The sequence below is a fragment of the Hevea brasiliensis genome, chromosome 17 (genome assembly GCF_030052815.1).
Source record: "Hevea brasiliensis isolate MT/VB/25A 57/8 chromosome 17, ASM3005281v1, whole genome shotgun sequence".
Taxonomy (NCBI): Eukaryota; Viridiplantae; Streptophyta; class Magnoliopsida; order Malpighiales; family Euphorbiaceae; genus Hevea; species Hevea brasiliensis.
Window position 1 is genome coordinate 7,535,493 of NC_079509.1, and position 14,194 is coordinate 7,549,686.

General features: G+C 33.2%; 2 protein-coding genes across 2 annotated transcripts; both read left to right on the forward strand.

The window, feature by feature from the left end:
- The first annotated feature begins 1,855 nt into the window (after positions 1–1,855).
- LOC110665275 (nucleolar protein 56) lies at positions 1,856–9,580 on the forward strand. Its single transcript, XM_021825323.2, has 8 exons — positions 1,856–2,236; positions 3,230–3,444; positions 3,593–3,750; positions 3,847–4,034; positions 4,118–4,370; positions 4,629–4,777; positions 4,864–4,998; positions 9,013–9,580. Exons 1-8 carry the CDS (start codon positions 2,032–2,034, stop codon positions 9,375–9,377), a joined length of 1,668 nt encoding a protein of 555 aa, XP_021681015.2. The 5' UTR covers positions 1,856–2,031; the 3' UTR covers positions 9,378–9,580.
- Positions 9,581–10,365: 785 nt separating this feature from the next.
- Positions 10,366–14,051, forward strand: LOC110665276 (adenylate kinase 4). Its single transcript, XM_021825324.2, has 6 exons — positions 10,366–10,653; positions 11,493–11,638; positions 11,760–11,879; positions 12,007–12,174; positions 12,837–12,926; positions 13,749–14,051. The coding sequence occupies exons 1-6, from the start codon at positions 10,539–10,541 to the stop codon at positions 13,848–13,850; spliced, it is 741 nt and encodes a 246-aa protein (XP_021681016.2). The 5' UTR covers positions 10,366–10,538; the 3' UTR covers positions 13,851–14,051.
- Positions 14,052–14,194: the final 143 nt, after the last annotated feature.

Here is a 14,194-nt window from a genome sequence, read left to right on the forward strand (position 1 = left end):
GTTAGCGCACTTTTGGGTGTAAAAGCCCAAGGGACAAATCCGTGAGGCCTAGTATGGGCTGGGCCAAAGTGGACAATACTAGCCAGTGCGCTGGGCCATTACAAGAAAGCTGTCCCGGCTCACCTAAACAATATATCAAAATTTATTAACAAACAACTTGAAACAAAGCTGTAGATAATCAAAAGACAGTTATAAGGTTTTGCTGAAAATTTGGCAGAGTTCCCCCTATACCTAGGACATACCCAACCTGCAAAAGGGTTCAAACAACACTTTTAATTATCAATTTCCCGCAATCACAACACATCAATAACATATGGCCCCTCCTGGGCCCTCCAAATCAATAAAAACTCACAAGATTGAAAAATTACAATTTAGTCTCCGAAACTAATTTTTTAGCAAAAACCACTTAAACAAGCTTTAAAAATTTTAAAATTTTATCCCGCGGTCCTTAGCAGTATTATTAAGCTAATGCAAAAAGAATTATGATTTTCTAACCTGTCACGAATATCTTATAGATTCTTAATCAAAATCAGGCACTAGATAATTAAGAAAAATTAGGGTTCGGGTTTACCTATGCCTTTGGGATGTGTCCGGAAAGTGTAAAAACAATAGGGTAACTTATAAACTCGATCCGGTTCTGAAGTTTTCCTGGTAGCCTGCATGTGCAGTTCAAAATTACAGACCTAAACAACTGTCAAATTTTCACGAAACGGGGGTACTTACACGAAACCCATAACACCAGGAGTTAGATTAAAATATTTATATTTATATATAAAATAATTATTTAAAAATTAAAGGTGTTACGGCTATAATTAATAATATTTATTTTTTAATAATACTTAATATTTTTTATGTAAAATTTAAAAATATTATTAAATTTTACTTAAATATATCTTAATAAATATTAAAGTCTGATTTTAAATAATTAATATTTAATTAATTAATTTTCTTTATTTATACCATTAAATTTTATATTTAATTAAATTTTAATTAATTTGTATATATTTGATTAATTTTTTAATAATCTCAATTGCTTTTGGACTGTTTACGGACTTCAGTAGGCTCCAAATGTATTTAGGGTGTTGAGTACATATAGACATAGAAGAGGTGAAGAAGTGGTTATAGTGTAAAAAAAAAAAAAAATAGAGAAATGAAATGGGCAAACTAATATACCCCATCACGTCATTATAATTATCTATTTTTTTTTATTTGTTTTCATCAATGATAAATTGATTTTTTTTTATTTTTTATTTTGACTATATTATCCTTTTTTAATTAACTAGAAAATTAATATTATTAATATTTTTATTTTTTTATTTTAAATTTTAATATTTTAATTAACTAATTTTAATTTTGATAAAATATTTTTTTATTAATAACATAAAATATAAAATATTTATTTATATCTAAAAACTTAAAATTAATTATAAATTTTTCTATTAACAATAATAATTTATCTATATTTTTAAAATTATTTAATTATCTTAAAAAATAATTATTTTCTTATTTCAATAATAAAATAAATGATATAATATAAAAGATTAATAATTATATATTTATTTAAATAATATAATATATTAATTTAATAATTATATATTTAATATAATATAATAAATTTATAATTTTATATTTATTTAAATAATAAAATAAATTATATGATATATCATATATTAGTATAGAATATATATAAATATAATATAATTTTTTAACTAAAATAAAAATAATCATCATATATCGATATATATATTATTATCATCATTTATGAATGATATTCTTCACAAAATATATTCGGTTATGTATTATTAAACCAAACAGACACTTAGTCCGATGTGGAATTTTGTCTCGACTCGAGCTGGTTTGCACATCCTGAACCTGAACCCAAATTTTAGTAAAAATTATATTTTATTATAAAACCCTAGCACCAAAACCCTCTGTATCTCCCTTTCTCTTTGACTTCGGCCGATAACAAAGGAGGGAAAGGATATAGCTTGTTTGTGTTCAATTTTTCTGTGTTGTTGCTACATTTGAACCATGGCGCTCTATTTACTATATGAGTCGGCTTCTGGTTATAGTCTCTTTCTCGCTAATGGTCTCGATGAAATTGGGCAGAACACAGATGCTGTTCGCAGCTCCGTCGCAGATCTCAACCGTTTTGGCAAAGTGGTTCAGCTAACTGCTTTTCATCCTTTTGAATCGTCTTTAGACGCTCTAAATCAGTGTAACTCAGTCTCTGAAGGTAAACACTACCTAAACCCATCAATGTACAATATATGGTTTTGGTAGTGTTAGTTGTGTTTCAATTTAATTGTGTTGTCAGTGTTAATCGATTTTCGGAAGTGATATTTTCGGTGGCGTTAAGTTCTGTTGCGGTTTTTCGTAGCCTTGGATTTATTTTGATGAATATATTGTTGGGTTTGCTAGAAAACAATTCGTAAGCCAATCGAAAAAAGCCGTTCTGAAGATTGCACCCATTTCTGTTCTTATGATTCTCAAAATGTTATCCTATATTATAATTTTGTGTTGAGCATTAACTTATGCTTCCTGGTCGGGGTAAATGTGTACCTGGTTTAGATCCTTGTTTGCCTTTTATTAGTTGGGATTCTTTTTGGCGTTATACTTAAGTTTTGATAGTTTCTTAAGCAAACGCATTCTTGAAAACTCTCTTCCAGTTTGTATGAATCAGCGTTTGCCGAGTCATTGCTTTGGTCCTCTTCTTTGCTATGTATTCTTCTTTTTTTTTTTTAATGTACTTTCAAGTACCTTCCACTTGATTTTAGTTTGTAATATGTGTTTCATGGATTTGTATTTGCCTTTTATTTTATGTGGTTTCATCAGTTAGTATGCTTTCTTCAACTTCTTAGCTTTGCTATTAACCACTAGTATGCTTTCTTCAATGTCTTAGCTTTGCTATTAATCTATCTGAGTTTCAGCATGTGCAGCTTGCTGCCCATGATGCTTGCGTGAAAAGCAATCTAAACTTATCAATCTTGTTTGTTAAGATGTTCTGTTTTGGAAAAATATGCAGTTTCAGCTGGAGCACTTGGCTCAATTGATATTATCTTTCTCTTGTCCTTGATTAGGATCCCAACACTTTCTTCTTTTGGGAGAGGGCTTCTGTAGAGATTTCATCATCCTAGAGACTGGAATTGGCTATATTCATTACTCAATTTAACACCTGTTATTAGCACAACTCTGGCTTGCTATAGCATCTATTTATTTTGGTTTGCAGGGCTTATGACGGATGAGTTGAGGAGCTTTTTAGAACTTAATCTCCCAAAAGTGAAGGAAGGTAAGAAGACAAAGTTTAGTTTAGCAGTTGCTGAGCCTAAGTTGGGGTCACATATCTTTGAAGTGACAAAAATACCTTGCCAAAGCAATGAATTTGTTCTTGAGCTTCTTCGTGGTGTGCGACTTCATTTTGAAAGGTTCATCAAAGATCTAAAGGTTTGCATTTCTTCACATATATTTTTCACTTCAAATTGTTTTTGGATTACAACATTTTTTTCGTTCTTGAGATATCGAGATGTATCTCTTACATAATGTCTTCTTTCTTTTCTTCTGCTGCTTTTTTCCTCAACCTGATGAACTATAGCCTGGTGATTTGGAGAAAGCCCAACTTGGTCTGGGGCACAGTTACAGCAGGGCAAAAGTGAAGTTCAATGTTAATCGAGTTGACAATATGGTTATTCAAGCAATTTTCCTCCTTGATACTCTTGATAAGGATATCAATTCCTTCTCTATGAGAGTCAGGTCTTTTGTTGATTTTAATATTTGTATATGTTAGACCAATTCTTGAAACTATCATCTTGTCAGTTTGTATCCCCAATAACTACTTACTCTGTGCAGAGAATGGTACTCTTGGCATTTCCCTGAATTAGTGAAGATTGTCAATGACAACTATCTCTATGCAAAACTTGCCAAGTTTATAGATGACAAGGCAAAGTTGTCTGAAGACAAAATTCCTGAATTAACAGACATACTTGGAGATGAAGATAGGGCAAAGGAGGTTGTAGAAGCTGCCAAGGCATCAATGGGTAGAATTCTCATATCTCTATTTCTTATGAAACTGTCAATCTTTTCTCATCTATTATTCACTTATTTCTATTCCTAATTGCAGGACAGGATTTGTCCCCGATTGACTTAATTAATGTCCAACAGTTTGCTCAGAGGGTAATGGATCTCTCTGAGTATAGGAAAAAGCTTTATGAATATCTGGTTACTAAAATGAATGACATAGCACCTAATTTGGCCTCTTTGATTGGTGAAGTTGTTGGGGCTCGTTTGATTTCTCATGCTGGTAGTCTTACAAATCTGGCTAAGTGCCCTTCTTCTACCCTTCAGATTCTTGGTGCAGAGAAAGCACTGTTCAGGTGTCTAGCCATTGCTAATTATCTTGTATTTGGTGAATTTCTTCTTGAAAACTTAAAATATTTATTCCTTCCTTCTGGTCTCAAGTATTTAATGTCCTGATGGATCATTGTTTTCTCTCTGCTTCCTTAGGCTTTTCTCTTTTCAGGCTCCTCCTCCAAAAAGATTTTATTACTAGCTGCATTATGATGCTTTTTCCTGAGTATTCTTTTGTATTGGATTTTAAGGTCCCAGATTCACTTGTTTTGTATTGTCTTTAGGGCATTGAAAACCCGAGGAAACACACCAAAATATGGTTTGATTTTCCATTCATCTTTCATTGGTCGAGCATCTGCTCGCAACAAGGGACGCATGGCTCGATATCTAGCAAACAAATGCTCAATTGCGTCTCGCATTGATTGTTTTGCAGGTAAATTCTAATTTTTTGGCAAAATTTTCTTTCTATTTCATTTTTTTCCCTCTTTAAAATTCAATTTCCCCTTGGTTGCATTTCAGATAGGGGCACTACTATTTTTGGAGAGAAACTAAGAGAACAAGTTGAGGAGCGATTGGATTTCTATGACAAGGGAGTTGCGCCTCGTAAAAACATTGATGTGATGAAAGCTGCAATCGAAAGCACTCAGAATAAAGGTTTGTACCTGTAGGAGGGGGGGGGGGAGGGGCGTGAGGCGAAATATCATTCATTAAAATTATATAAAATACACCAGTTAATGCCCAGGAAAGAGGTGGAGTCACAATGGTCTCACTTAAGTACCACCTCCTTAGACAGTATTTCCTAGACATGCACTTCATACAATCCTAATAGAATCAAACCACTGGTAAGTATCGTCTTCCCATAACACTACCACGGTACTAAGGATTTATGCCACGAAGGCATAGATAGACAGGAGTCGTCACCCGGGTAATAACTGGGACATTCAGTGTTTCTTTCGAGGGTCATGGATGGCAACTTACTCCTTGCAGAGTTTCTACAACCGTCATTACCATAAACCAATTTCTAGGTTCGGGATAGTGGGTACATAAGGGGAAGGTGTTAGGCACCCCTTATGCCTGGTCTAACCTCGTTAATTCGAGTGTCAGTCCTCTACTAATATTTCTAAAAGTCTTGTTTATTATTCCTTTATTAAACTTCATCCTAAAAAATGCAATTCTAATCCTACACACGCAAGTAATTCACAAAAGGATTGTTGTTTACACACAATTTTTATGCACAAGTAATTCCTATCTATGGGGTTGTTAATTATTTAAATGATATTTACCAGATGACTAAAATTAATTTATTATTGAGAATTTAATTTACAAATAAATTCAATTTCAAATAATCCTACGTTTCTATTTAACCTAATTAATTAATTCTCACCAAGTTACCCTAAGGATAATTGAACTGAGTTAATTATGTACATGTGTAATTTATTCTAATATCACATAAGGCCTAAACAATCACAACCTAATAAAGATTTTTATCATGTCAATGTTAGTTTAATTTACAAACAAGATTAATTTTAATTTACAAAGTATTTATTTAAATTAATTACATGCAAAAGTCAGTTAAATTAAAAACAAAGTTAATTTTAATTTACCAAATAAAAATTCTATTATTACTACAATTTCATGCTAATGGTTATTCGAGGAGTTTAGAGCTACTTACCTATTAGTAAATGCAGTTGCCATTGGGGCAAACTACCATTAAAATATGGCAATGATATCCCTGGCTTACTCCCGTTTAACTCTACATAAGCTCCACGCAAATGCCCTCTTTGGTACTTACCTTAGGCTTTATGAAATAAAAGAAAATATATTTTTTCCCTCATCTTCTCTCTCTCTCTATTTCTCTTCCTATTTCTTCTATTATCTCATCTCCTTTCTTTTTCATTCTTTCTTGAAATTCAAATTCTCTTTCTTTCTGTTACTTCATGTTCTTTCTTCTATTCCCTTCTTTCAAGATTTGAGAAAAAAGTTACTGAGGAGGATTATGGGAAGTTGTGGAAAGAGGAAAAAAAAAAAGAAGAATTGTTGTTACAAAAAAAGAGAAATATGAGAAGTCATTTCAAGAGAAAATAGATAAAGTGATGGAAGCAATGATCTTATTTTTTTTTTTTTGTCTAGAGAAGAGGAGGAGGAGGAGGGAGAAGAGATGAGATGTGTGATGATAGAGACTAGAGTTTGCGGGAATGCAAAAAAAAAAAAAAAAAATTTTGCCACATAAATTTTGAAAACAAGAAAGATAAGATGAGTAGTTTGTTTGTGTATCCATAAAGCCTTTATGGATATGATTGAAAAAAAAAAAGAAAGAAAAGAAAGAAAGTCAGCCCATCAAAAGGTGTTGTGATTTCTTTTTTTAGGTTTTTTCGGCTATTGCGATATATGTTCTACTCATATTTTTTTTTAATTCAGATTTTTTGTCTGTCCTTTCAGTGTTATTATTTTTTCTCTCTCTTTATTCATTCTTGAGGACAAGAATGATCTCAACTTCCTCATCTCTTCTCTCTCTTCTCTTTCTCTTTTTTTTTTTCTATATTATCATCTCCTTTCTTTTTCATTCTTGGAGCAAAAACCCCAACTCAAGGATCATGTGACAGCTACTTACCAATTTTGTTTGTAATAAAAAATAAAGAAACTAAAGAAAATAAAAGAAATAAAGAAAATATTAATAACAATTTACATTGGATTTTAACTCTAGTCTCTTGAAGGGTTAAGATTCCTAATTAGTTACAACGACCTAATGGTCTAAGTCTTCTAACATGATCCAAACACTTCATAACACTTATTGAATTAAAAGAACACAGAAAAATAGATCAAATATGAATTAAAAACTCAAGAAAATACAAGAACATGCATAAATATACAATTTTCAAATTCTGGCAGATTAACGGTAGTAAGAAATTCGATTTTTTAAAAATAGTTAGAAATGCCTAAAAATCACAAAAAAATTACAGAAGACAGCCTATATATCATGCAAGATCATAAAATTTATAAATCAAACAAAATCCTAGCCGAATGGTCTACATAAATCGTAATTTTTCTAAGTGACAGAATCGTACTACTTTTTTGTAAAATTCATAACTCATTAATCACAACAGATATGAATGCAAAACCAATTGGAAAAGATTCATAAGATTCTGAAATTAATTTTAGACACTAGATTTACACAAAAATATTAAGAAACAAGGGAGATATAGGCTCCACAAATCGGGTATCCTGCAAATCGGATTTTACAGGAACCCTAACTTCAAACAGCCATAACTTATAAAATACTAAAGCTTTTTTAGTGATTTTTGAGTCTAAAATTAATAGAATTTCGTGTAGAATATGAATATAATTTTTAAGAATTTTTTACAGATTCAGAAAATAACGAAAAATAATAAAAATATGAGAGACAGAAAACTGAACATGTGCAGAGTTGTGTATCCCCTCAAATTAAACATTATTACATGATCTATATGAACATATAAAATAAATTAAAAAACAAGGAACATAGAATTAAGCATTACATGGCATAGATCTTGAAAAGAAAATAAAAGCACTAACCTTTAAGAAATATCGCTGAAAGAATTTTAGCTATTCCTTTCTTTTTTTTCTTTTTTTTCTGTCTTCTCCTTCACCTTTTTTTTCTCCTTTGTTCTTTTTTCTCTCTTTTTTTTCCTTTCTCTTTCCTCTTTCCTCTTTTTTTTTTTTTATCAGTGGGGTATTATAGGGCTTTGGGAGAGAGGTGTGATAGGGTTTGGAGTTTTAGCGTGATAAAGTTCAGATAACTTAAACAACTAGAATTGCAGAATTTGGGTGAGACTGAAATATGGATGAGGTGTTTCAACCAATGGGAAGAGAAGGAAAGGGGAAGGCACCAATAGGGAGTGAGGAGGAGGTGTGGTAGGGTTTGAAGTCCTAGTGTGATAAGGTTTAGATAACCTAAACACAACTGGGAACGAGAAATTTGGGTGAGACTGGGATATGGGTGAGGTGTTCCAACATAAGGATAGAGAAAAAGATATTTTCTTATTTTAATTTTCAAAAAATAAATTAAATAGGTCATATTTAAAATTTCTAACTAGACTTTCTTAGGCCCATGGCGCCCAATTAAACTCAATTAGGTCCATTTAAGAACTAACCATATTAAATTTAAACAAAATAAAATTTTATTTAAATTAAATTAATTTCTGAAAAAGTATATTATTATTATTATTATTATTATTATTTTCAAGATCATGTCATGGAATTAATAATTTAGTTCTATGCTTTCAATTATATCTTACAGCTATACAATTTTTCATCATCGGGTTTCCTATGGCCTTAATGAACATACTCATCACAAAATAAGGGTCTACAGCACACCTGAGTGAAAAATGAGTGCTGATTCAAATAAATTCAGTTTATTTATTTATTTTGGTTTGGGGGGTTGGGAAGGGGTGGTGGTGGAAAATATGACATAGGACTTTCAGTTGCATTGTGGCTGTACAAGCATTATGTCCAACTAATCCTACATGGCCCAAGCTAGAAATTTTGCTGTGTATTTTCATTTGTCTTTGATAACTGCTGGTCTTATTGCATTAACAATCTGATGTGTTGGCATATTCACACTTAACATGTCATCTTAATTATATTGGTGGTTTGGTTTCACACAATAAATGGTCACGTTGGTTGCTGCAGATTTTGATATGGAAACAGAAGCACCAGCTGTACCTTCAGCAAAGAAAAGCAAGAAAAAGAAATCAAAATCTGAGGCTGCAGAGGATGCTGAACCTATGGCTGAGGATAAACCAACCGTTGCTCCAAATGGAGATGCTTTAGAGGATGCTAAATCAGGGAAGAAAAAGAAGAAAGAGAAGAGAAAATTGGAGCAGGAGCAAGCTGTGGAGAATTCAAATGGTCTAAATGGAGCTGATGCTGAGCAGGACGGAAATGCCAAGAAGAAGAAAAAGAAGAAAAGTAAAGATGAAGATGGAGAGGATGTGCAGCCTGCTAGCGATATCAAAAAGAAAAAGAAGAAGTCAAAAAGTGAAGATGATGAATGATTTTTGACAGATGTATCCAAGTTGCTGCACTAATATTGTCTGTTAGCAGAATTTTGATTATATAAGTGGCCTTCTGTTCTCTGATATTAATATGAATTATGAAAAAGATTAGGTGTCTTAAGAAGTGTGAAATATTCAAGGGTTGTCCTAGGTTCAGTTTGTGTTTTAATCATTGGAAGAATCGTCACTATGTTATTGGCAAATTTTGATTATTGTAGTTGGATGACGCCATCCATGGGCAGTAGTTGGCCTTTGGTTTTGTGCTTGAATGGCTATCCGAATCATGCGTTAAAGGATTTGGCTGAAGTGGTTGCCAGGTCAAAAAGCTCAGCTATTGCCTGACGGCAACGTTCATCGCAATTTCGCAAGTTGAAATATGTATATTTGGAAATCAAATGTTCTGTTTATTGTTGAATTTGCTGCACTTCCTATTCCATATTTTCCTTGTCTCACTTTAGAACAGTGAAAAAAATTGTTTCTAGAAATCTTGGTCAAGCATGATAAACAAAGAATAATGTTATAATAATATTTTCCCTGGAGAAAATATTAGCAATTGGCCGAGAATATAATATTCTGTTTTTGGGTAAATCATTAAAAACTTTTAATGGTTGGTGTAATTAACATTGTATATTTTTGTTTTAAGCGTTAGAAATCGTTGTTACCGTGAGATGCAAAATTTGGAAAAAAAATTAAAATGCTATATAATATAATTTATTCAGGAATTAAATTGTAGTGTAATTAAATTTGAAAATGTGAAAGAGTATATGATACATAAATTTAATATTTTTTCACTAACATAAAAAAAGTGTGACTATAGAAAATGTAAACTTATATAATAATAAGTTTATTAATTATAAAATTAAATATTTACATCTATTGCAATTAATAATCTATCACATACAAAATATATTTTCATTAATTCTCAGGGTCTGGGGACGGCCAGGAGGGAAATAGGAAGTCAATGGGCAAAAGAGTAAATAGAGAAAAAAAAAAAATGGTAGGAGACGGGCGTTGCTTGAATTTGAAGCATTGGAAGGTCCGAACAACGTATTAAGCACCTAACCCCTGCCACCCCTCCTCCCACACGCATACCGCATACCTTTAGAAAATTCTCTGCGTTTTGCTTGGAAGTAAACGAAATACTGGTAAAATTTAAGCTTAATGGCCAGCAGCTCAGCCGCGAACTTGGAAGATGTGCCCTCTGTGGATCTCATGACGGAGCTCCTCCGTCGCATGAAGTGCTCCACTAAGCCTGATAGGCGCCTCATTCTCATCGGTATCTCTCTCTCTCTCTCTGCACAGCCATATACAATACGTTTGCGCTTATATAACATGAACTCCAATGTCAAGTTCCTACTTTCTCTCTTTGAATTATTCTGTGAAATTAAACGGTGTATTCAGATTCGAGAATTGGATGTCGTTTTTGTTCTGTGTTATTTGATTCTGCGTTTTGCTTGGTTGCTGAGATAAATCGAGGAAGTAGGAAGGATTGTGTATTTGTCAAGTATGGGCTTTTTCCCCCCTGGGTGGATTTTATTTCCCTAATATGTTGTATTATTAATGTTCTTAAAGGCATATAATTTCTTTTTTACCCAATAACTTCCATAGAACGCTGGTTTTGGTTCATGATGAATTAGACTTTGAAACTAGAAGTCGTTAATAATGAATGAAAACAAAGAAGGCCGCTGTTTTGTTCAGGCCATGTTATTTTATGGTGAGCATGGGCAAGATGCTCCTTGGATATTTCTGTAAAACGATGCAATTTCCAGAGGAATGTTTTAGGAAGCAGAAAGTGCAATCGTGAAAAGCTTAAAAACTTGAGTCTTTCTTCGTTAAACTTTCTTTACTGATTACCTTATAATTGGATAAAGGATTATGTTTTTGTTTCTTAGATTATTTGGACATTATTATTCAATATACTATTTCTACCATTGCAGTTTTTAAGCTTAGGGTGACATTTATTGACTTCATTTTTTAGTCTTAGGTTCTAATCCATCACATGTATCTTCAGGATTAGTATGTTGCTTATTATTCTTGCAACTGAGAGCAATAATTTACCCATTTGTAGCAGTAAATGCATATTTTCATATTCTAATCTTTAATTGTGATTGGTAGGTCCTCCTGGATCAGGTAAAGGTACTCAATCACCAATTATTAAGGATGAGTACTGCTTATGCCACTTGGCTACTGGTGATATGTTGAGAGCTGCTGTTGCTGCTAAAACCCCTCTTGGTGTTAAGGCTAAGGAGGCTATGGACAAGGTTAAATTTTATTAGCTATTGTTATTTTCCATATCCATCTTGTGCTCTTTCTTCATATATATATATATATTTTTTTTTTTTTTTTCTGTAGTCGGCTAATAGTGTCTTGTGGTTTTCTCAGGGTGAACTTGTATCTGATGACTTGGTTGTTGGCATTATAGATGAAGCAATGAAGAAGCCTTCATGCCAAAAAGGTTTCATTCTTGATGGATTTCCTAGAACTGTGGTCCAAGCACAGAAGGTGCCACTCTTACCATCTGAGCGTGTCATATATATGTGTGCCTCTATAAATGCATTTAATTATGCGTTTTTTCAGCTGATTTCTCTATATTGCGTTCCTAACCTTACTGTCTGGTGAATATGTCCAGCTTGATGAGATGCTTGGGAAGCAGGGAGCTAAAATTGACAAGGTGCTCAATTTTGCAATTGATGATGCAATTTTGGAGGAAAGAATTACTGGTCGCTGGATCCACCCTTCGAGTGGTAGAACCTACCATACAAAGTTTTCACCTCCCAAGGTTCCTGGTGTAGATGATGTAAGGCAACATGCATGATTCTCATTTGACATATTTTGGATGTGAAAAATGTGTTAACGGTTTTAGGATGCATGTATGGATAATAGGAGAATGTAGAGGAAAAGAAACTGGTTAACAAATTAATGTTGATTCCTCATGTAAAGTAGTCCATTTTGTTCTTGGAGTATGAGCTCCTTTGCTCATGGTCTTTTAGGTTAGTACCATAATGTCTAGGCCTAGGATGGCTCTGACCAGTTTTATTTTGTGTCCGAGGCAATTCCCTGCTTGTAAAGTTGTAGATTACTATCAGGAAGTATACCTGATTGATTATTTAGAATTTGGTTCTAGTTTTTATAAGTGTCATGCGAACTACAAAGTTTGACGAAGGATGGTCATGTGAAGGTAGTCAAGCTATCAATTATTTATCTGTAGCATCTTATTTGCTGAGGACATCAAAGTTATGAAAAAAGTAGATTTACACAGCCTGTGCAAAATCATTTGTAGGGATGCAATTTCACATTTTAACTTTGGGTATATATCCTCCCAAAATTTTTAAATCACAGATAATTTGAAGTTGTGTTTGACTATAGCTTGGTGACTACATCAGCTGCATCTCTTTTTTAGTACATTAGCAGTTGAAAGCATGTTGACAAACTTGCATCCTTTTGTTTGTTTTCTTGAAGGTGACTGGAGAGCCTTTGATTCAACGTAAAGACGATACTGCAGCAGTTCTTAAGTCAAGGCTGGAGGCATTTCACAAGCAAACTGAACCAGTATGCTTTCATTTTATTTCATTACTTCTGGTGACATAGGATAGAAGAGTTAAGAGTGTTATGCAATAGTATATGGAGTGCTGCACTAGTTTGTAGTTACTAGTTATTTCCATGGTAGAAGGAATATGCCTGTGAAACCTTGGTGCTAGAGAGGGGCAGATGAGGACATTAACCATGCACTTTTGAGAAGTGCAAATAGCTGACTGTAATTTATACATAGAGTGTAACACCAATTTCAAGGTATCAAAGCATATGGTTGGCTGCTGGCTTCTAGCCACCAACAACCAACCAAACTGTTCTTTGGTGCAGTTTGATATCCATCTTTAGTGAACACAATGAAAAAGCACATTCCTTGGTTCGGCCACTCAGCCTATCTTAGCATAGCCTTCAAGGCTCTTTGGACTTAAGCTTAACATTGGTAATAGCCAATGCTTTTCAACTGTGATTGGAACTTGTGCTTGCAGCCATTAAAATGAGGCTTGTCTTCATGCATTATCATGAGAAATTGAAATAATCAGTTTTGTTGTAATTTACATGGGAAGATGCAAGCTAGATCAACTTTCACCTTGTATTTTGAACGTTAGCCCTTTGTTTGTCATCCAATGATGTTTACAAGTCAATCTTCTGATGACTCTTTCAAACCGTTAATGTGGATTACCCTTCATGTGTTGTGTACTGGTGCTCCTCGAATTCAAGCACCATGGTTAGTTGTCTGTCCATGTCTTGCAGCATTGATATATTGCTGTTTTGTCTAGTTACATCATCCTGTCTTTTGGTTGCTCACTTTGAAAATCTGATGGGTTTTGAACATTTGAAATGCAGGTAATTGATTATTATAAGAACAAGGGTGTTGTTGCAGATCTTCATGCAGAAAAACCTCCAAAAGAGGTCACATCTGAGGTTCAGAAAGTGCTTTCCTCATAAAACGGGCCCCTTTTTGACTCGCGAATGCGTTAATTTTTCTGGCAATTTTTGTTCTCATATGTATTTTAAACATGCTTTCACACATGCTGATCCTTTTGTTTCTCTTTTATTTTGACTGCAAATGCTGGCTATCCTCCCTTTTTGAGGTATTTAACAGAGTTCAAATGGAATAAATATAAAATTACTTCGGTTTATTTTTTATTCTGATCTTATGGTTTTTGGTGTGGTGATTTAAGTGATCTATTTTGCACTGCATTTATCTTCTATTCTTTTCTGGTAATTAGAGGCAGCTGCTGTTTCCTTCACATAATTCTCGTAGAATTTTCTCGGCATTTTGTCATTTT

Excerpts from the sequence above, each read along its gene's own strand:
- LOC110665275 (XM_021825323.2), top strand. The coding sequence starts at position 2,032 with ATGGCGCTCTATTTACTATATGAGTCGGCTTCTGGTTATAGTCTCTTT. Across the intron at positions 3,445-3,592 it reads GGTTCATCAAAGATCTAAAG|CCTGGTGATTTGGAGAAAGC; the intron begins GTTTGCATTTCT and ends GATGAACTATAG. Across the intron at positions 3,751-3,846 it reads TCCTTCTCTATGAGAGTCAG|AGAATGGTACTCTTGGCATT; the intron begins GTCTTTTGTTGA and ends TACTCTGTGCAG.
- LOC110665276 (XM_021825324.2), top strand. The coding sequence starts at position 10,539 with ATGGCCAGCAGCTCAGCCGCGAACTTGGAAGATGTGCCCTCTGTGGAT. Across the intron at positions 11,639-11,759 it reads CTAAGGAGGCTATGGACAAG|GGTGAACTTGTATCTGATGA; the intron begins GTTAAATTTTAT and ends TGGTTTTCTCAG. Across the intron at positions 11,880-12,006 it reads CTGTGGTCCAAGCACAGAAG|CTTGATGAGATGCTTGGGAA; the intron begins GTGCCACTCTTA and ends GAATATGTCCAG.